Consider the following 22807-nt stretch of genomic DNA (forward strand, 5'->3'; position numbering starts at 1 on the left):
ATTTAAGAGAATTAAATTTCGAGTATCAAAAGGAGTTTTTAGTAAATTGTAGCTAATTACCGTTTACTAAAAGCTATTGAAACAAAGAGGACATATATATAAAAATGGTCAGATTAGTGCCATAAATAGTAATGGTCAGTTATTTTTTAATAAATTTATTTGGCTGTGTGCATTTAACGTTTTAAAGACATTTTCCTGTTTTAAAGAAGAATGTATCAAGGGGATACTAAAAAATTAATAATTCATGTATAATTAACGTCCGCTTTATATTACTCTTATTAGTTAAAGTTCATGTTATAAAAAATATAACAAAAATTTAGCTTTTTTCGTCAATTTAAAGCATGATGAAGTGTTGTTATTTTCTGTCAGTAACTAAAAACGTATTGTTTTGAACTTAGTAATGTCGAGGAAAATGGTTCTGCCTTACACTGATATGACATATGTCAGTTTTAAATTTCTCAAATAATGTTAAATAATTGGTAAATTATTTTACCTCCGCATACTTTTTATTTTAATTTTACAGATGGTTTAATTTTTTAAATTTGAAGGCGTTTTTCTAAAAGGGTATTAGTAATGGTTTCGCTACTTTAAATTGTGGAAAACAGCCACTATAAATTAATTTGTTAAAACGGCCACTATAAATTAACATAGTTGTAACTTATTTAACCTCCTCCTTCCTTTTTATTTTATTCTTACATATAGTCTTTTTTTTTAATTTGAAGGGGTTTTTCGAAAAGGTTATTAGTTAAGGTTTCGCAACTTTAAAATAAAAACAGCCACTAAAAACTAACAGACCGACCATAACCCGTATTACGGGTTGCTTATTGCAAGTAATAATAATACTGTTATATAGATTTTTAGTATTATTCTTATTGCTATTAATTTTGTTCTCTATTTTGTTTATTTTGTTAGCATTTGTTTAACTGTTTTTATTACTTATTATCAATTCATAATCATTATTATTATTTATATAAATTATAACAACAATAAGAACAATAATAAGAATAAAAAACAAATTTAAATGTACAAATTAATGTAAAAGTTATAATAAAGTCAATATAAATAAGTGTAGATAACACTATTTATTTATTTATAGTATCATTCGTTGTTTATATATCCAGCGAGCTAAAATGAAACATGTCAAATCATTTTGTTTTCTCAATTTATAACAAGCTTTGTAAAAAAAAACTTTTTATAAACTTTGTGAGAGTTTATAAAAAGATGTTAGCACACATGAGTGTAGAGAAGAATCGAACTTATTTTGGTGCTCAATTTTTGTAAACTAGAATACTAAAGGAATTTCATCTTTTTTAAATAATTATGCCAAATATCGTCAGTTTTAAGAGTGCACAATGTTGTTTAGTGGTAAGCATAACTTTAAGAAAACGAAAAATGAACGCAAAAAAAATGGAGAAAAGTAGAGAAAAAAAAGAGAAATCAAAAATTAAAGAAACTGCAGGCCAGACTAGATCTTTTCGATGTTTTTAAATGTAAGCAATCTGATGCTAGAAATGTCATAATTTGACGTCACCTTCACTTATCAATATAGGCTCGGTTCTCTTAAATTGATTTTCAAAGTGACTTCTCATAAAACAGCTTTAGAAATATTTATTTAAAAACAAAAAATGATTTTCTCAAAAGCAAAAAAACTATTAAGAAAACCAAAGTTTTTTAAAAGTAAAGTACATCCTTCTGATAGCACAAGTAAGCCGCTGGAACTTGATTCGTTCGCAACAGATCGATACGATTCTTTTTTAAACGAGCTGGAGTGTGAATCCATCTTTGAAACAGCATTGTCAGAAATCGGCACTTGCTCTTCGAAAACAGACGACAAGTATCTTGCTGATACTACTAAGAAACAGGGAAACTTCAGAGCTTCTGCTGTATCCCACATTACCAACTTGGGCGCGGTAAAACGTCTGCTGTCTTTCACTCTTTATAAATATATGCTTTGTTATTTTTGTAACATATCTTTAACATATCTTTTATGAATAATTAGAATATGAGAAAGGCTATGAGAAAATTGAACAATCGTTGCGCAGCAAAAAGAATTCACCCGATTGTTCAAAGTGATTAGGTAACCATTTTAACATTCCAACAAGCACGCTTGATAACCTTAACAATATCAAGAAAATAATATTAAAGGCATTAATAATAACGACAATAATAGAAAAGAAATTTTTTAATAAGATTCATTTCAACAATAATAAGAATCAGAAGAATATTAATAATACTGTTATCAATATTCTTATGACTAGTGTTATTATATTATTATTGATAGCATTAATATTATGAATAAAAGTAAAAAGAACAAAAAAAAAGTAATAATACTACGAATCATAAAAATACTAATATTCATATAAGTAGTAATAATAATAATAATAATAATAATGATAATAATAATAATAACGATAATAATAATAATGTAAATGATAATAATAAAAATAATAATGATAATAATAATAATAATGATAATAATAATAAAAATGGTAATAATAATAATCATGATAATAATAATAATAATGATAATAATAAAAATAATGATAATAATAAAAATAATGATAATAACAAAAATATTGATAATAATAACAATAATGATAATAAAAATGATAATAATAATGATAATAATAATAATAATGATAAAAATAATAAAATGGTAATAATAATAATCATGTCAATAATAATAATAATGATAAAAATAATAATGATAATGATAATATAAATGATAATAAAAGTAATAATAATAATAAAAATAATCATAATATTAATGATAATAATAATATTAATGATAATGATAATAATATTAATGATAAAAATAGTAATGATAATAATAGTAACAATGATAATAAAAATAATGATAATAATAAAAATAATGATAATATTAATATCAATGATAATAATAATATTAATGATAATAATAATGATAATGATAAAAATAATAATAACAATAATTACAATAATAATATTAATAATGATAACAATAGTAATAATGATAATAATATTTATGATAATAATACTAATGATAATAATAAAAATAATGATAATAACAAAATTAATGATAATAATAATAACAGAGAAATAATAGTAATAACAATAATAATAATAATAAATATAATAAGAATAATGATAACAACAATGATAATAAAAGTAACAAAATTAGTAATAATAATAGCAATTATAGTAATATAAATGATAATAATAATTTTAATAGTAATAACTACATTAATAGCATAAATAACACTTATAATAACAATAATAATAAAAAAAAAATAATAATAATATTAATCAAAACAATAATAGCAATAATAAAAAAAACACAAAGAACATCAATAAGAATAAGAATAATTTATTCAGAATAATAATCAAAAACCTAATAAAAAAAACAAAAAATTCAATAATAATAGTAATAAAAATGATAAAAACAACAAGAAAAATAATATTGTTAGTAACAAAAATAATAATAAGAAAAACAATAATAATAATAATAATAAAAATAATAATAATAATCATTATCATTATTATTATTATTATTATTATTATTATTATTATTATTATTATTATTATTATTATTATTATTATTATTATTATTATTATTATTATTATTATTATTATTATTATTATTATTATTATTATTATTATTATTACTATTTTTATTATTATTATTATTTTTCATATTATTATTATTATTATTATTATTTTTATTATTATTATTATTATTATTATTATTATTATTATTATTATTATTATTATTATTATTATTATTATTATTATTATTATTATTATTATTATTATTATTATTATTATTATTATTATTATTATTATTATTATTATTATTATTATTAGAAGAAGAAGAAGAATAAGAAAAGAAGAAGAAGAAAAATAAAGATAATAAGAATGGCAAGAACAATCAAAATAATAATACTAACAATTATAATGAAGAAAATATTAATAATAATAACAGAAACAAAATAACAATAATAATAATAAAAAAAAAGGTAAAAACAAAAACAATAGTAACAACAATAATATATATAATAGTAAGAAAAAGAATGATAACTATGGAGTTCAAAAGATATATATATTATTATTCAGTGTTTTAGATTACTAAAAACATTAGCGCTCTTCCTTTTTGGTACTTAAAAGTGCATTTTTAACTATATATTTAGAAGGAGAGGAAAGCAGCAGACATTTTACCGCGCCCATATCGGTAAAGAGTGAATCAGCAGAAGCTCTAAGTTTCCCTTTTTCTCAGTTGTATCGGCGGTGTATAATGCGCGTGTTTTCGAAGAGCATTCCTTGTTTTCTGACAACGCTTTTTCAAAGATGGACTCACTATCCAGCTCATTTAAAAGTGAATCGTGTTGGTTTAAGGCGAACGGTTCAAGTTCCCGTGGCATACCTACGCTTTCCGAAGGATGTTTTTTTTTTTTTTATAAGAAACTTTGGTTTTCTTAAAGTACTTTTTTAAAATTAAAATTTCAAATATTATAAGTCAGTTCATTAAAACACTAAGATGTTTTTAATATTTTGAAGATTTAATGAGCGGTAAGTTTAACTTTAACAGTAGTGTTATTGCAATACCAGCTTTAAATAATACCAGTCCTTGGACTAAGTGATGATCGGAATGCATTTGCTATGATTAAAAGCCTGGGATGTTTAGTTTCTTGACAAGGGTTAAAGCGGCTCGATAATCTAGTGTCTAGTTATTTACTAGCTCATGAACATGGAAATATATACAAGAATGGGTAAAATTCAAATAAAATTAAAAGGGAATGTTTGTTTTTCATTCAATGGTATTCTACAATTTGATTTTTTACTGTTTGATTATAGCATAATCCTTTTGAGGATAATTTGTATTCTACAATTATTCTAGAACTCGATTTCATGACATTTAAATCTTTTAAACTACTATATGATACGTTGTGAATCAAGAACTTGTAATTGTTGAAATTAAACTTAAAAACACGTTTATCAATAAAAATATATGTAATTATCATCTTTTAAGAACTCATGGGCGCCGGCAGCAGAGGCAAGTTGGGGCAGTTGCCTCTCCGCCCTTGATAAGCAAACTAACAAATTTTAATATTCACATAATTTCTTTGAACTGTTAAAAGATTTTATTTCGATATCTCATCCATTTAACTCATTTATAGTTTACTCACCGTAATGTAAATGACCACAGTTTAAATGAAATATTACTATCAAATGCAATAACTTCCACGATGGCGGAAGCTTTTTTATAAAGGCATATTTTAAAAAAAAGATGTTTGAATGAAAGTTTAATAAAAAATGGTAGAAATACATCATAGAAAAATAAAAAAGGAATAAATAGAAAAAAATAATAGATAAAGGAGAAGTATAGAAACCAAAAAGGAGAGTAGAAAAAAAAAAGGAAAATGGCCCCGTGTGTGTACAAATAATTTTTTAAAATAATTTTTAAAAGATTTAAATAGTTTTGTCTTTTAAAAGATTTAAATAACTTTTATTTTTAATTTTCAATGACCAGAGCACGCTTCTTTTGGTCCTGGGTATGTAATTGATCATAAATGAGGGCCCCTTAAGAAAACTTCCCCAGGACCCAAAATTTCTCTCGGCTGCTATGATTGTATATATTTAAATTGATTAATTTGCATTAAACTGCTGTATTTTAATTTTTGTTTTGTCTTTTGGAATATGTTTAATTTGTATTTAATAAATCATTTAACGTTTTTTAACTAATCATTATATTATTATATAATTAGCATTGTTAAGAATAATTTAGCATTGGCATTATGAGCGTTTGTCTGGGCTTTACATGCTGAGCGTGCATCGTGAAAAAATACGCTCCAGAAAATCTGAATTTATGGAACAAGTTGTAAATAAGTTTGGCAGTGAACGCAGACAACTACAATTTCTATTTACTGAATAACAATGATTTAATTCTTATGTTGTTTTTTTTTACATTTTCTTTAATTTTTTTTTGTCACTGGTCTAATAAAATGACTTCATTAATTGATGCGTTTATGTAGTTTTTGAAATGTCACTGTTGAATTTTATTTTGCCAACACCCCCCCCCCCACCCTTTCTTTTAACAAATCCTGCCGGCGCCCATGTAAGTACTTATGGGTTAAATATTTCTCATAAACATTCACAGTGACTTTTCCCAAGATTCTTTATTTGTAACTAGATTTTCAGTACGGAGTGTAGGAATACCTCCATCTTCCCCCCCCCCCCCTCCCATAAACAAAAACGGGTTTTTTCTGCTCTTTACTCAGAAATTTACGGACAATAGTTTTGTATCTTTCTAGGGTCGAGAAGAATCGTTGAGTTCCTCAAGTTGAAATTAGTAACAAAAAGTTACCAGGTGACTAAATAAGAATATGAATGTAAAGAAGAATAAGATTAAAGATAATGAGAATAGCAAGAACATACAAAAAAATAATATCAATCATCGTAAAGATATTATTAATAGTAATAACATTGATAAAATAACAATGATAATAATAATATAAAAAGTAAAAATAGAACGCGATTGAACCAAGGTAAGTAATCACAAAAACAGTAATAAAAGAACAGTAAGAAAAATAATAAAAATTGTAAAAACAGGGCGCAATTGAACCAAGATAAGTAATCACAATACTTTTTTTCAAAATTACAATAAGCAAATTTTTATAACAGATTATTTTGTTTTCGGATAAAAGAAAAAAATCAATTCGTAAATCCCTGATGATTTCAATGGGTACTTGGGTATATTACATAAAATTTCCTTTTAATTTTATTTGAATTTTACCCAATCTTGTTTATAATTCCATGTTCATGAGCTAGTAAATAACTAGACACTAGATTACCGAGCCGCTTTAACCCTTGTCAAGAAACTAAACATCCCAGGCTTTTAATCATAGCAAATGCATTCCGATCATCACTTAGTCCAAGGACTGGTATTATTTAAAGCTGGTATTGCAATAACACTACTGTTAAAGTTAAACTTACCGCTCATTAAATCTTCAAAATATTAAAAACATCTTAGTGTTTTAATGAACTGATTTATAATATTTGAAATTTTAATTTTAAAAAAGTACTTTAAGAAAACCAAAGTTTCTTATAAAAAAAAAAAACATCCTTCGGAAAGCGTAGGTATGCCACGGGAACTTGAACCGTTCGCCTTAAACCAACACAATTCACTTTTAAATGAGCTGGATAGTGAGTCCATCTTTGAAAAAGCGTTGTCAGAAAACAAGGAATGCTCTTCGAAAAAAGGCGCAATATACACCGCCGATACAACTGAGAAAAAGGGAAACTTAGAGCTTCTGCTGATTCACTCTTTACCGATATGGGCGCGGTATAACGTCTGCTGCTTTCCTCTCCTTCTAAATATATAGTTAAAAATGCATTTTTAAGTACCAAAAAGGAAGAGTGCTAATGTTTTTAGTAATCTAAAACACTGAATAATAATATATATATCTATTGATCTCCATAATTATCATTCTTTTTCTTACTATTATATATATTATTGTTGTTACTATTGTTTTTGTTTTTACTATTTTTTTTATTATTATTATTGTTATTTTGTTTCTGTTATTATTATTAATATTTTGTTTATTATAATTGTTAGTGTTATTATTTTGATTGTTCTTGCCATTCTTATTATCTTTATTCTTCTTCTTCTTCTTTTCTTATTCTTCTTCCTATTATAATAAAAATAATAATAACTATTTTTATTATTATTGTTATTATTATTATTATAATTATTATTATTGTTATTATTATTATTATTGTTATTATTATTGTTATTATTTTTATTATTATTATTTAATTATTATTATTATTATTATTATTGTTATTATTATTATTATTGTTATTATTATTATTATTAATATTATTATTATTATTATTATTAATATTATTATTATTATTATTATTATTATTATTATTACTATTATTATTTTTATTGTTATTATTATTATTATTATTATTATTATTATTATTGTTGTTGTTGTTATTCTTATTATTATTTTTGTTATTAATAATGTTCTTTTTCTTGTTGTTATTATTATTTTTATTATTATTAATATTATTATTATTGTTATTCTTATTATTATTTTTGTTACTAACAATATTATTTTTGTTGTTGTTTTTATCATTTTTATTACTATTATCATTGATTTTTTTGTTTTTTTGATTAGGTTGTTGATTATTATTCTGAATAAATTATTCATATTCTTTTTGTTGTTCTTTTTGTTTTTTTTATTATTGGTATTATTGTTTTGATTAATATTACTATTATTATTATTTTTTTATTATTGTTATTATAATTGTTATTTATGTTATTAATATAGTTATTACTATTAACATTATTATTATCATTTATATTACTATAATTGCTATTATTATTACTAATTTTGTTACTATTATTATCATTGTTGTTATTATTATTATTATTATAAACATTATTAATCGTAACCATATTTCAACTCTGAAAGAGTCTATCACTACATATTATGAGCCTCGCTTGGTTTGGGTATAATAAAATACTAAATATAATTAATAAAATAAGAAATGTTGCATATATTTTCTGTTTTTGAGGTATTTCTTATTTTTGTAACAAGCATTTTTGGTAGAAACCGACTTAACATGAGACGACTTTAAGACATATGTAACTTATCTTCAACTCTTTTAGACGTTTTCAACTGGTTAATGACGTGTTTAAGATGGCTTTTCCACACCTCGTTAAGACATCTTAACAAGACATCTGTCGGAATAACCAGTTTAACACGTCCGTAAGACATCTTAACAAGATTTCTTTCAGAATAACCAGTTTGAGACGTCTTAATGTATAGCCAGTTTAAGATATCTTTAATCATGGAAGTATTAACGATGGACGTGTAACGTTATTGTTTTTTTGTTAACCATGCCAGTTGCACATTGTTATAATTTTTTGTTTTAAACAATAGAAATTTAATTCTCTTAAAGTCTGTCCGGACTCGTCGAAAAATGTTGGTCTCGCCTAACCAGTCACATTAACTTCCTTTTACTTATTAAAGATAGCAGCAATAAAACCAAGTTTTAAGCTTAACTTTCTACAGCAAGACATTCTTAATAGTTTAAGAAATAACGCGGATGGCGATATAGAAATAGAGATCATTTACTTTCTGCTTTAGTACAAGCATAACTTGAAATATTATATAATACAAAATACCGACTAGTTTGTTAGCTGCCTGGAGCACAATAGTTCCATGTTTAGTGACCTACTTCATCTACTATATTGCTGCAGTCTTCCAGTTTATGAGTTTTATAGAATTTTGTAATTGGGCTGTCGGGAGTCATTTTTGCACTTGAAGCCATAAAAATAATAAAAAGAAATAATCGCGCTTCTCAAGGCTTACCGTGTTACATTTACCTTGTGATGATACAATAATGCTCTGTGGAACACAACGTCTTGGTTGGATGTGGACTGTATTGATGTAATGAAACACTTGTTGTATTTCACTTGTTGTATTGATGTTCTTCGATAAAACACTTTAATAAAACTCGCTTCGATAAACTGTCTTGATAATACTGACTGATTGACTTCCATATACTGACTGAGTTACATGTTGATTTACATGTCTCTTATATAGTAAAATGAACCTGTGTGAACCTGTTCTGGAGAATTCTAGATGCTTCATTTCCATGCTTCTGGAAGCTTCTGGATGCGTCTGGATGCTTCTGAATGTTTCTGGATATTTCTGGATGCTACTGGATGCTTCCAGATGCTTCTTCTGGAAACTTGTGGATACTTCCTTTAATTATTAAAAAAGTTCCGTGACGTTGACACGGAGCAGACTTAAGAAAATGAAACAAATCAAAAAAGTTGCACTTGTTTTGTCCGCTGCAAAATGGCACTTGTCAACGAAATTCTGCCTGTGTGCTGTCACCTGTCAGCTGATTGCTCATGTCATGGCATGCTATGACTCCAGACTCCTGAACTGTTTGCTGTGGTAGTGTAGTTCGTTATTAATCCGTTTTTTACGGATTTTGGCTATAGAGATTCCTGCCATGGCCACAACAGTTCTTATTATACGTTACCGAAATTTTATTCAATCAATAAATGCTGTGAAAAAGTATTAAAATAATGATCTTTTATCAAAATTTCAACCGTGAAAATAAAACTTGGCCACATAGTTGGTTTTAACGTGTCCGATTTTAAAAAATATGCTGTTAAATTGGAGCTAACAAAAACAGGTTATTATTCGCTACCGTGAGATTATCTTGAATTTTTCTCAATTTCTTTTTCAGAAGCAAAGACACCTTGGTTTTTGTCATTTGATTTTTTAAATATAATAAAATATGAATCCATATATAACCGAAGAAGTAGTTGCTTGTGTACTAGAATCAAAACATTGGTCTAATGTATTAAATTCAAGCGCGGATACAGGAATTTGCAACTGTGTGGCCAAATTCACGGTTTAACGTTCGATAAAAGATCGATATTTTAACTATTTTTCACAGCATTAATTGATTGAATAAAGCGTTAGTAACGCATAATAAGGACCGCTGTGGCCATGTCAGGAATCTCTATAGCCGAAACTCGTAAATTACGGCAGAAAAAATTAAACTTTTAGCAATGTTCCTTAAGCGAAAAAACCGAAGAACTAACGTGGCTGCCGTTAAATTTAAACTATATGTCATTGACACAATGGTCACCCCATAGATCCGCGCCTGTTATACAGCCAATACTCTGTTCTTTTCTAATATCTTTAAAAAGAAAATTAACTGATAAATTATTAAAAAGTGACAAAAATAAAGTATAAACACAGCATAAATCATTTTAACAAACATATAAACAAGTAAATAACTAAAACAAGTAAAAAACTAGACACAAGAGTATCGAGCCTCTTTAAGCCTTTTCAAGAAACTTAAGATTCAAGGCCATTAATTTTACAAGACTCCTTTAATAAAACCAAAAATTCTTATTAAATAAAGAACATCCTTCGGAAAGCGTAGATACGCCACGGAAACTTGAACCATTCGCCTTAAACCAACGAGATTCATTTTTAAATAAACTGGATAGTGAGCCCATCCTTGAAAAAGCGTTGTCAGAAAACAAGAAATGCTCTTCGAAATCAGGCGCAATATACACCGCCGATACAAGTGAGAAAGCGGGAAACTTCAGAGCTTCTGCTGATTCACTCTTTACCGAAATGGGCGCTGTAAAACGTCTACTGTTTTTCTTTCTTTCTAAATATATATTTATAAATGTATATTTAAGTACCAAAAAAGAAGAGTGTTAATGTTTTTATAACTCTTAAACACTGAATAATAGTAAATATATATATATATATAAGTATATATGTAAATATATATATATATATATATATATATATATATATATATATATATAAGTAAATATATAAGTATATATATATATATATATATATATATATATATATATATATATGTATAAATATATATATAAATATAAGTATATATATATATATATATATATATATATATATATATATATATATATATATATATATATATATATATATATATAACTGAACTCCATCTTTATCATTCTTATTCTTCTACTTAAAACTTTTATTGTTGTTATTGTTTTTATTTTTATTATACTTATTGTTCTTTTATTACTGTTATAATTATTATTATTATCATTGCTCATTGCTCCTAAGGTTTCGTAGACGTTTGCAGCTTTTAACGAATAGAAACAGCGCCAATTTACAATAACGTTTTAGTGATGTCAATTTAAAGATTTCGCGATAATGATGTAATTATTACTTTTGGTTTAAAGATCGTTTTAAGGTTTTCAGCCAAGTTTTTTTAGCTGTTGTCTGAACTTTCAAACAATCATAAATTTTATTATTAATAATATTAAAAACAATGTGAATAGAAAAAAAATTAATAGAAAAGGAAATAATAACGATATTAATAGTAATAATAAGTTTAAAATCAGTTAAAGATCGCGTTTATTTATTTACATCATCTTTCAGAGTTTAAGATTATCAAAATTTTAAACACTATTATTTTTAGGTAGATAAAACTTTATAACTAATTTAAAATCCTGTGTGAAAGTATCCCGTTTATTTTACAAAAAATTAGATTGAGAAGATATGAAAAATATATTCAGTGACCAAAACTAAAACATTGTAAAAAAAAGTTTTTTATAAACTTTGTAAGAGTTTATAAAAAAATATTAGTACTTAGGAGTGTTGAGAAGAATCGTAATAACAATATCACCGTCGCAAAATCAGAAAAAACAATGACTTAGTGAATATATTTTGGTGTTTAGTTCTTTGTAAACCATTAAACTAAAGGAGTTAACTCTCCTTTAAATATTTCAGTCAAACTCGTTATTTCTTAAAGTGAAAGTTACTTTAAGATAAAAATATTTTTAAAACGAAAAATTTTTTTCTTTCAAAGTTAGATTTACAATCCAGCTCATTTGAAAATAAATCGTGTCGGTCAACTGCAAATGAATCAAATACCAGCGGGATATCTCTGCTTTCCCAAAGATGAATTTTACTATTAAAAAACATCGATTTTCTGAAACGAGTATTCTAAATAAAAAACATTAAAATTGCTAATAGAGTTACAAAAACACTGGGATTTTTTTACAAACTTAAAGATATTATGAGCGGTACAATTAACTTATAAAGTGTTTTTTTAACACATGTATGTATGTATGTATGTATGTATGTATGTATGTATGTATGTATGTATGTATGTATGTATGTATGTATGTATGTATGTATGTATGTATGTATGTATGTATGTATGTATGTATGTATGTATGTATGTATGTATGTATGTATGTATGTATGTATGTATGTATGTATGTATGTATGTATGTATGTATGTATGTATGTATGTATGTATGTATGTATGTATGTATGTATGTATGTATGTATGTATGTATGTATGGATGTATGTATGTATGTATGTATGTATGTATGTATGTATGTATGTATGTATGTATGTATGTATGTATGTATGTATGTATGTATGTATGTATGTATGGATGTATGTATGTATGTATGTATGTATTATGTATGTTACAATAACAAGACCATTTCAACAAAGTAAAGAAAAAATATATCTGTGTTTTACAATACATTATTTGCTTTACTTACTGAGTCAGATATTGCTTTTTTGTGTTTATCATTAACCTTCTTTCCAACGTCTTTGGCAAGTATACTCTTTTCTAAAAAAACAACGCCTTTACACTTACTACAAAAATAACAATTGAGGCTTACAAAAGCTTGTCCCAAATTTCCCCTGCTTAGTTTATGTAAACTGCCACTCCCCTGCTCACAGCAGTAGTTAAAGAAATGAGCGGAGGGTTTTTAAAGGCTATACAAACATGATATACTGTTAAAATGTTGTAAGGAATATACTTTGGTTAGCACCACAAATAACTTGAGTCATCAATATATATTACCAGAATTTCTTTTATACCCAGACCTCCTTTCCATCTGAATAGTATTAAAAACAGTTTTTCTAAAAAAAAATTGAATGAAATGCTAAAATGAAAAATAAAACTAAAAACTGCTAAGAAAGTAGGCCGAAATGCAAAATTCTTTTAAGCCCATGTGTTAAAAGAAGATGCTTTTTTCAAAATGTAAATTAAACATTTTTTGTTTGGTTTGTTTTGCACTCTTGACAACCACATCCTCAAATGTATCTTTGCAATCTAGATATTTAAACCATGAAAAAAAAAAAAAAATTAAAAGTGCTACCAAATGATATTTAACATCAATTATATTTAATCTTTTAAAGAATGCTAAAACCAATTTTAATTTTAAATTGACTCTCAACTTCAATTGACAACTAACACTTCCTACATTATCCAACGACTTGACATTGTCACTAAATTATTCAACAACTTGTCTTCATCATTACATCATCCAGTAAAGTGAAAGGGTGAGAGCTCTTATCTCTCTAATTTTAAAACAACTTCTTAATATTTCTTATTGATTAGCTTTAAACTAACCAGATAGTTCTACGATACCCTTTTACTTACAAGCAACAATTTATATGTATTTAACTAAAACATACCATAAAATAGTGTTAAACTTTCAACAAGAAATTTAACTTTAATGCTAATGGCCGAAAAAATGATACTCAGCCCAGTAGAAATGTTTTTATCTTCAGCTATATCTGATGTTATTCATTTATTCACAACAATCAGCCCTATACAAAATTGGCATTGAAATATTCATTAGAATAACAACTAAGTTTAATTATGTAAAACCAAAAAAAATGTAAGCAAAAACAATACTAATGACTTAAAAACAAATGACATGAAACATTATTTGCTATCTGGAAGATGAAGTCGTTTTTTGTCACTTCACTATTTGCATAATATTGCTTTATTAATAAGCAAAATTAAGCCAGAGTATGTTTGATAGCTAATTCACACTAAATCTGTTTTAAGTTTTGGATGGGCAGAGGTGGGATGTTGATTATGGTTGCCAAACAGTCTATACTTTAACTGAAGGTTAGTTGTTATCCTAGGAGGCCCTAACAACAAAAATTTTATTGCTTAACTTAACATGGTTTGAAAATTAAAATCCTTATATTTAGGATGCGTGCATACACAATTCCAAAATTTTTTTTATTCTAATAGTTTTAAAGTCATTTTCTTTAACTAGATTACCTTTTTAGAGACATTACTTTACAGATAATTATGCAAAAAAACATTTTTCTAGGTAACTTCTTTCTTTACAAACCAATAAAATTTTCTCCTGTTGATTTTAAACAGCTTATGTCTACATTACTTCTTCAAACCTATCAGCATAAACAGATATAATCAAACCAATCGCTTTTGAACATACAGTTAATTTTATCTGAACATGCAGTAAAATTTATTTGAGCATACAGTAAATTTTATTTGAACATACAGTAAATTTTATTTGAGCATACAGAAATTTTTATCTGAACATACAGTAAAATTTATTTGAACATACAGTATATTTATTTGAGCGTACAGTTAATTTTATCTGAACATGCAGTAAAATTTATTTGAGCATACAGTAAATTTTATTTGAACATACAGTAAATTTTATTTGAGCATACAGAAATTTTTATCTGAACATACAGTAAAATTTATTTGAACATACAGTAAATTTTATTTGAGCGTACAGTTAATTTTATCTGAACATGCAGCAAATATTATTTGAGCATAAGTACATTTGAACATAATAGTCTTGCAACAAGTACCTTAACAAAAAAGTGGGCAAGCATGAGTTGATGTTAAGTTATTTGATGCAAGATGAATACCCTGAACTTGATGTAGCTAACTTAAAGGAGTTTAACTAAACACAGGCTAAAACTAAAAGTAGGATAAGTTTATAATCAACAATTTCAAAAACTTACTTGCGCACCATTTCTTAAAAACATTTAGTACTCATAACACCAAAGTTTTAACAGTGTTAAAAACAACATTTAAAAAGTTATTAGTGATACATGTCAAATAACAACACATTTTATTACTCATAAAAATCACTGATATACAGATTTTCATTAGAAAAATAAAAGATATTATTGTTGCCCATAAATACCAGCCTAATTTAAACAAAGTATTGTATTTGTGCAAAATAATATCAAATATAACACTGTGCATTGCATATCACCAATGCAAAACTATGAATTAGAGATGTATTTTTTTGTAACTCTCAAATTTTACAAAAATAGCTATACATAAAAAAAAAAACATTCCTTAGAGGTTCTTGATGTCATTGCCATAAAATGTGTCTCTTGTACAAACAGAATGTGTGCTCACTTTAATTAAAGTAAAAAAAGTTGTTTATTAGTAAGAATAATTATAACAAAGATTAAGTTTAAGTATAACAAAATTAACTATTCAAAAGATTAAGTTGAACATCAACTTTTTAAATTTTCTTTACATTAATGAAAAATTTCACTTCAAATTTACATTAAAACAAAAATTTGATTTTAAAATTTGAAATCTGCTTAATCAAAAGCAAGAACATGTTCATTTTTCAAAATAAAACATACGTATTATAAAACAAACTTAAAATTAGAAATAACTTTTTTGTTTTAGACTTTTGTGGAATGGAAAAAATTAATATTCTTAGCATTTTAAGCTCAATTATTTTCTAAAAGGAAAGAGCTGCTCAGGCTTTGCGAAAAAATAGGAGTATACAAAATAAAATTAAAAGACCCAAAAGTCTTAAAGGTAAGTAACAGTCTTTTAGGTGCGCAATAGTCTTAGAGATGGTTTCAAAACATTGGTCTAACTACTAAGAGCTGCACGATATAATGGATAAAAAAAACTAACTTATTGATGGCAACTTATGCCTTTCTGAATGCATAAGTGTAGGCTAATTTAATTTTAAATTATTCCAACAAGAGCACTGAGAGCCAGTAGGTGGACAAAATGGGAAAAACTTTAGTTTACAAATCTCTGCAACTTACCTGATTTTAGCTCCTATGTATATTAGGCAATAACTACTGTTATTTAATTTATATTAAATCCCATAGTTATGTTGACTCATTTGAATATTGCAATTTAAAAATAATTATAATAAATGTACATAAATCATTTCAGAGAGATCAATATTGTGCGATATTTCAATTACATCTTTGTTATCAAGAAACCAAATTGGTACAAAGTTATTTTAGCACATTCAGAGATTAGACAAAGCAAATTGTTACATGGACTTGTTACATTATGTTATCTTTATAACATTTTCAAGATCACATGTCTAAAAATGTAAACTTTTAGGAAAAAAATTGTTTGTTGGACTGTTACTGAAAACTCATATGTAATTGAGCTATAGCATGTTTAAATCAAGTTTCCATTGATTGCTAGTCCCCATAAATCCTTATTATGATTTCAAACAGCTGGCTATGAGTCAAACTCAAGGATTTTGTTTTGACACTGGGACTGCAAATATCACTTTATCCATAATACCATACGGCTTAACCTGTGCACAAAGTAGTGATACACGCACATGACATAATTTAATGATAGACATTACTCAAACTTTTCTTATTTTCTCCACCTACTGGTCTACTCTCTACCTACTGGTCTACTCTACACCTACTGCTCTCAAAATTCTAGATTAAACCTTTAAAGGTACCTGAATAATACAAATTGCCACTCTTTTGACATGCAACCAACAACGAAAGTGGAAACACTCGGCTATGTAAATTTTACTATCACAAAAGGGAAGAGTGTCGGACTTCTTTGCTTTTGTCCGTGCAAAGCAACTTGTCATTAATTTGAACAGCTGTTACAAATGTTGCATATTAGTTATGCTATGAGCTGTCAAGACGAACACTCTAGCGACTTTTATGTTTTCTCTTTGAACTAACAACTTTTACAGAAGAATGTAAACTTTACACGTTATTCGCTTTGCCTTTTGGTAAACAACTGTGATGCATAAAGAGCTAGCACGCAAATAATGTAGCTAGATTAAACTAAACAATGATTACGCAGCAGTGTGCCTAATTAATCAAAACTTATGATAACACTATGCAACAGCAAGCAAAACTAAACGTTCATTACCATTTCTCAAATTCGCCAATTTTAACTTATCCCTTTAATCTAATTTCACTTGAATTTAAAAAACGACAACCCATCTTGAACCTTTCACATGCGACATAAAGCGTTTGCACCCATGACAACGAACAAAACACGTTTAATAGTGGGCGTTTTAATGCTCCATTCTTCATTATATTTGCTACACTTGATGAGTATTTCATGTACAATTTGATTTAACGATTCAGCACATTTTTAATTAATGTTTTTGAGCGTTTTAACGGTATTTTTGTTTATTGTCTTCATTGAACAAGCCTTACTAACTTAAGAATGTTACTTTTAACAGCAACGACATGAATGGATTTGGCGAAACTTGCCCGTTAAATAACGCCAAACTTGAAATGAAGAAGTGGCAAAAAAACAACAAAAACAAAATGAAATACGTGCAAACAAAACTGAATGATTTTTACGGTGATTTATTTTTTTACGCGCTACTCTCTTTTCATGGCTTTTGTTGCTTTATTCTTTTAAAGACATACGCTAAGGAAATGGGATGGGGCAGATCGGCCCTCAAAATAGTTACTAGTTTACTTTGATGTAAGAAAGGTGCATACAGTGTAAACAATAACATACAAATGAACAGTGTTTATTTTATCATAGCTTTGTAATATTTGGTCACAGATTAGTCACCGTCTTCATTTGGTGCCACTAAAAGATCATTGCAGCATAAACATTCATAAAGTGGACCGTTAAGTTCATTTTCTACGCATGCCGTACGTGCCCACTTTGGGCAATCTGATCACTGAATCCACTCTGCACCTCGTAAGCATAACGTTTTGCGAAATGGTTTTCATTTTTTACTTCAACGGGTTGGGTAATAAAAAAATGTTGTCATCGAGATTCAAAAGGGTTGTGACTGAAAGAATAGAAAGGAGAAATCAGCTGTCATTCTGTTGTATCTTTTGTATGCTCGCTATAGACATTCCCTGCGCATCTTTTGATAGTGGTTCCTATTCCATCGCTTTATGATCTTCCATGACTTGTGCCAAAAGTTCAATTGAAATAAAATATAAGTGCAGAAAGTGTGCCTAATTGCACCCTATCTTTTTAAAATACACGCATTGTATAAATATGGGTTGCAACTATTTATTTTAATGGTATGTCTCTAATTATTCCTGAACCACAAAAACGTCGTTGAAAGATATGTGGAAGTTGGAGCTAACGTTGAGGGTGTGGCGATTCCTCGGTTAGAGAAAGGCCAAGGTCTTGGAACTACTTCGCTAGGCCTGGGCAAAGAAGTAATCGTTGAAGAAAAAAGACTTTGTTTTCTGTCCTCAGTTGATTCTATTACATACAGTGCCTCAAAAAATTATCCGACCAAACATTTTTTTAAATATTTTTCCTTAAAAATGTGATGTATTTTCGTAAATTTAGACTGTTTTGGTAAACTCAAGATTAATAAAAATAGACGAACATGTTTTTATATAGTTTTATTTATTTTAATGTAAAATATGAATCACAATGTTTTCAGTCTTAAAATAAAGGAACTTAGGTCGTTTTTTTACTGTCGAAAAAATATTCGACCAAACACATTATTTGTTTCATAGCAAATTATTATATAAGAAAACAGTTATTTTAATACTTTGTTGGGCCTCTCTTCTCTTGGATTACAGCTTCTAGACGTCTAGGCATTGATTCGACTAAAGATTTTGTTTGTTCTGGTTGAATCTTTTCCCAGACTTCTTCAATTGCCATTTTAGTTCTATTATCTGCTAAAGTTATTCTAGAACCTTGGGTTAAGGTATGATGAGAAACGCTTTTTTTTTTCCTAAGTAAAATTAAGACAAAAATTTGCTGTTTTTTAACTAAATTATGCAAATTATGTTCAGTACTCAGAAAATTGTCAGATCCCAGCCGAAGTTTTCGATCAGATGACTTCAAATTTTGCTTTAATATATTTCTGTATTGCACCTGATCCATTATAGTATCAACAAATTGGAGTTTTCCGACACGCTTCCTAGTCATTCAACCCCATACCATCACGTTACTGCCACCATACTTGACAGTTTCTCTCACGCAGCTTGATTTGTAGTCTTCTGCGGCTTTTCTCGAAACATTTTGGGCTCCATCAGATGACTTTAAGTTAAATTTCGATTCGTCGCTCCACAGGATCTTTTTCCAGAAACTTAACGGCATGTTTTTGAACTTAGCAAACTCCAATCTTCTTTTCATGTGTTTCTTATATCAAATATGGTTTGTTCTTACTCAAATATGATTTATTACGCACAAGTCGTCCTTGAAATCCTTGGTCTCGGATACGATTTCTGATTGTCTGATGCGGATAATTTGGTTCCATAACTCTCTTCAGCTTGCTCAGTCAGTTTTCGAGCAGAAATGAAGCGATTTTTCTTGACTTGTATAATTAAGTTTCTATCAAAACTCTTAGAAGTCTTTTTTTTTGCGACCCTGCCCTTCTTTTGTGGCTGTTGTTCCGATCAAATTATACTTCTTCATTATGTCGGATACTGTATTATGAGGAATTCCAATCTCTTGCTGCACCTGACGATAGGTTTTACCCTGATCGGCTAGATCGACAGCTAAATTTCTCTGAGAAACAGTCCAGTGACGTTTACCTCCAACCATTTTACTTAAAAAAACATGAAGCCTTTTTTTTATACAAAACTTTTTTTTTACTACAAATAAACTGTTTTTTGTTATGCAATTTTATTAATTGTATAAAAATTTGCTAAAATGTTTCAACAAATTTTACATAAAATTAATTAAACTTACCTAAATGTCGCTTGGTCGGATAATTTTTTTACAAGCCTATTCAATACTAAGTTTCTTTTAGGACAAATAATAAACCAACTGAAGCAGGAGTCAAAAAATATGAACGCTAAATAACATACTATTCCCAATAGAATTAAAATGACAGACGAAGTAAGTACCGCTATTCATTGTTTTTAGTATAATTTAGAGCAAAAACATTTTTTTGGGAAAAACTTGTTTGGTCGGATAATTTTTTGAGACACTGTATAATACATCTCAATATACGTTCTACTTGTTTGAGGCCAAAACTTCCGTTTACTTTAATCAATATTTCTTTTGACTTCTGAATAATTCTTTGCTTCTTCCGTTTCTCAAAATAAACTACTTCAATTTCTCTTTTGTTCAAAACAAAACTTCTTTTGTGAATGAAGGCTAGCCTAACAATTGGTTCGTTTTGTTTGTGTAAAAGAGTTCATGCGGTAATTCAACAACAAAAGTAAATTTAAAGCTGTCAAGTATTAAAAAATCACAAAGCATATACAGATTAATTAGTTTATATTTAGTAAAAAAGTTTTCCCTGTTAAATCAATCATCGTAAATCTCAATTAAACGATATTCTTCAAAACTGCGTTACTAATTGAGTAATTTATTTTCAAAAAGCTATCAAATTAAAAGACGACAATTCTTATATTTACTTATGCTTAAACGTGAAGCTTGAAAAAGAATCACATTAATGCTCAAGATAAAACAATATGTGAGAAAAAAAATTGAACAAAGAAATCATGATAAAAATTTAAAAATGGGCATAACCGTTTGGTTTCTCGGGAAAAACCTGTAGCAATTCCGTATGAAAAACTACGTTTTAAAAAGATGAAATAGGAAACTCCACCGAATAAGTGTAAATGTTTTGCTACGATGGTTTTCACAGAAAAGTCGTTTGTACGTCATTGCCATAAATATTTATATCGCTGTCTTCAACATTGTTGACAAGTCAATTTCACGTCAAGTAATAATAACAGTAAATGACACCATTTTTTAATTTATATTATCATTCAGGGAATATATATCCAGCAAGATTAACTGAAATGTGTCAAATCAATCTGTTTTCTCAATTTACAACAAGATTTGTAAAAAACATTTTTTATAATCTTTGTAAGAGTTTATAAAAAGGTATTAGCACATAGGAGTGTTGAGAGGAAACGCCTTCACAATATTAAGAAATAAATGTCTTGTGAATATACGAATATATTTCGGTGTTCAATTTTTTTGAACTGTAAAACTAAGGGAATTTAATATTTTTTAAATATTTATGTCAAATATTGTTAGTTTTAAGAGCGCAAAAGGTTATTTTGTGGTAAGTATAACTTTAAGAAAACGCAAAATGAACGCAAAAAAAGACGAAGAAAAGGAAAGAGCAAAACAAGAGAAATCAAAAGTAAAAGAAACTACAGGCGAGTCTAAATCTTTCCGATGTTTTTAAATGAAAGTAAGTTGATGCTAGAAATGTCAAAATTTGACGTCACCTTCGCATATTAAATTAGGCTCGATTCTCTTAAAATAATTTTCTAACTGATTTCATTCAAAGCAGCTTCAAAAAGATTTATTTGAAAAAAAAATGAATTTCTCCAAAATAAAAACTTTATTCAGAAAACCAAAGTTTTTTAAAAACAAAGTACATCCTTCTGATAGCACACATAAGCCGCTGGAACTTGATTCATTCGCAACAGATCGATACGATTCCTTTTTAAACGAGCTGGAGTGTGAATCCATCTTTGAAACAGCATTGTCAGATATCGGCCATTGCTCTTCGAAAACAGACGAAAAATATCTTGCTGATACTACTCAGAAAAAGGGAAACTTCAGAGCTTCTGCTGTATCCCACATTACCAACTTGGGCGCGGTAAAACGTCTGCTGTCTTTTTCTTTTTTATAAATATATGTTTTGTTATTGTTTTAAAATATCATAAACATGTCTTTTATGAATAACTAGAATCTCAGAAAGATTATAAGAAACGGCAAAAATCATTGCGCCGCAAAAAGAATTCACCCGATTGTTCAAAGTAATTAGGTAACCTTTTTTACATTCGAACATACAAGCCCGATTACCATAATAATATTAACATTATCAAGGTAATGATAATAAAAACATTATTAATAACAACAATAATGTTAATGAAAACTATAATTTTTTCTGAGATTCACAACAATAAAAAGAAGAATGTTAAGAATAATAACAATAATATTATTAACATTATGAATAAAAATAATAAGAACATTTGAAAATTAATAATAATAGGAATCATAAGACTATTAATATTAATAAGAATATGAAAAATAGTCATAAAAATAAAACTAATAGAAAAAATAGTTATAACACTAACAATGACAACAATACTAACAATAACAATAACAATAACAATCATAATAATAATGATAATAATAATAAAAACAGTAACAATAATAATAACAATAAAAACATTAAAAATAATAATATTAACAATATTAATAAAAAAAAAAAAAAAATAATAATAATAATAATAATAATAATAATCG

At 26.9% G+C, this 22807-nt stretch overlaps 1 protein-coding gene and 1 long non-coding RNA gene across 13 annotated transcripts in view; one reads left to right on the forward strand and one right to left on the reverse strand.

Moving 5' to 3' along the window:
• Nucleotides 1–12246: 12246 nt before the first annotated feature.
• Nucleotides 12247–21732, reverse strand: LOC149881387 (uncharacterized). 12 transcript variants are annotated; one of them, XM_090068952.1, is made up of 5 exons: nucleotides 17513–17718; nucleotides 15199–15759; nucleotides 13374–13476; nucleotides 13110–13180; nucleotides 12247–12536 (listed from the first exon to the last, which is right to left on the reverse strand). In XM_090068952.1, the coding sequence occupies exons 3-5, from the start codon at nucleotides 13402–13404 to the stop codon at nucleotides 12354–12356; spliced, it is 285 nt and encodes a 94-aa protein (XP_089925078.1). In that variant the 5' UTR covers nucleotides 13405–13476; nucleotides 15199–15759; nucleotides 17513–17718; the 3' UTR covers nucleotides 12247–12353. The 12 variants fall into 12 exon arrangements, 9 of the variants coding, with proteins under 9 accessions (XP_089925078.1, XP_089925070.1, XP_089925071.1 ...); XM_090068944.1 differs by lacking the exon at nucleotides 15199–15759 and adding an exon at nucleotides 17085–17394 and having other exon boundaries at nucleotides 13418–13476; XM_090068945.1 differs by having other exon boundaries at nucleotides 13418–13476; nucleotides 17085–17718.
• Nucleotides 21305–22807, forward strand: part of LOC149881388 (uncharacterized) — a 2419-nt gene continuing 916 nt past the window's right edge. Inside the window, exons 1-2 of the long non-coding RNA XR_016445678.1 lie at nucleotides 21305–22154; nucleotides 22245–22322. This is a non-coding gene — a long non-coding RNA (uncharacterized LOC149881388). The remainder of the gene's footprint in view (nucleotides 22155–22244; nucleotides 22323–22807) is intronic.

The sequence above is a fragment of the Hydra viridissima genome, unplaced genomic scaffold (genome assembly GCF_058129835.1).
Source record: "Hydra viridissima isolate aposymbiotic clone 2 unplaced genomic scaffold, HvirCarnegie_v1 scaffold_12, whole genome shotgun sequence".
Lineage (NCBI taxonomy): Eukaryota > Metazoa > Cnidaria > Hydrozoa > Anthoathecata > Hydridae > Hydra > Hydra viridissima.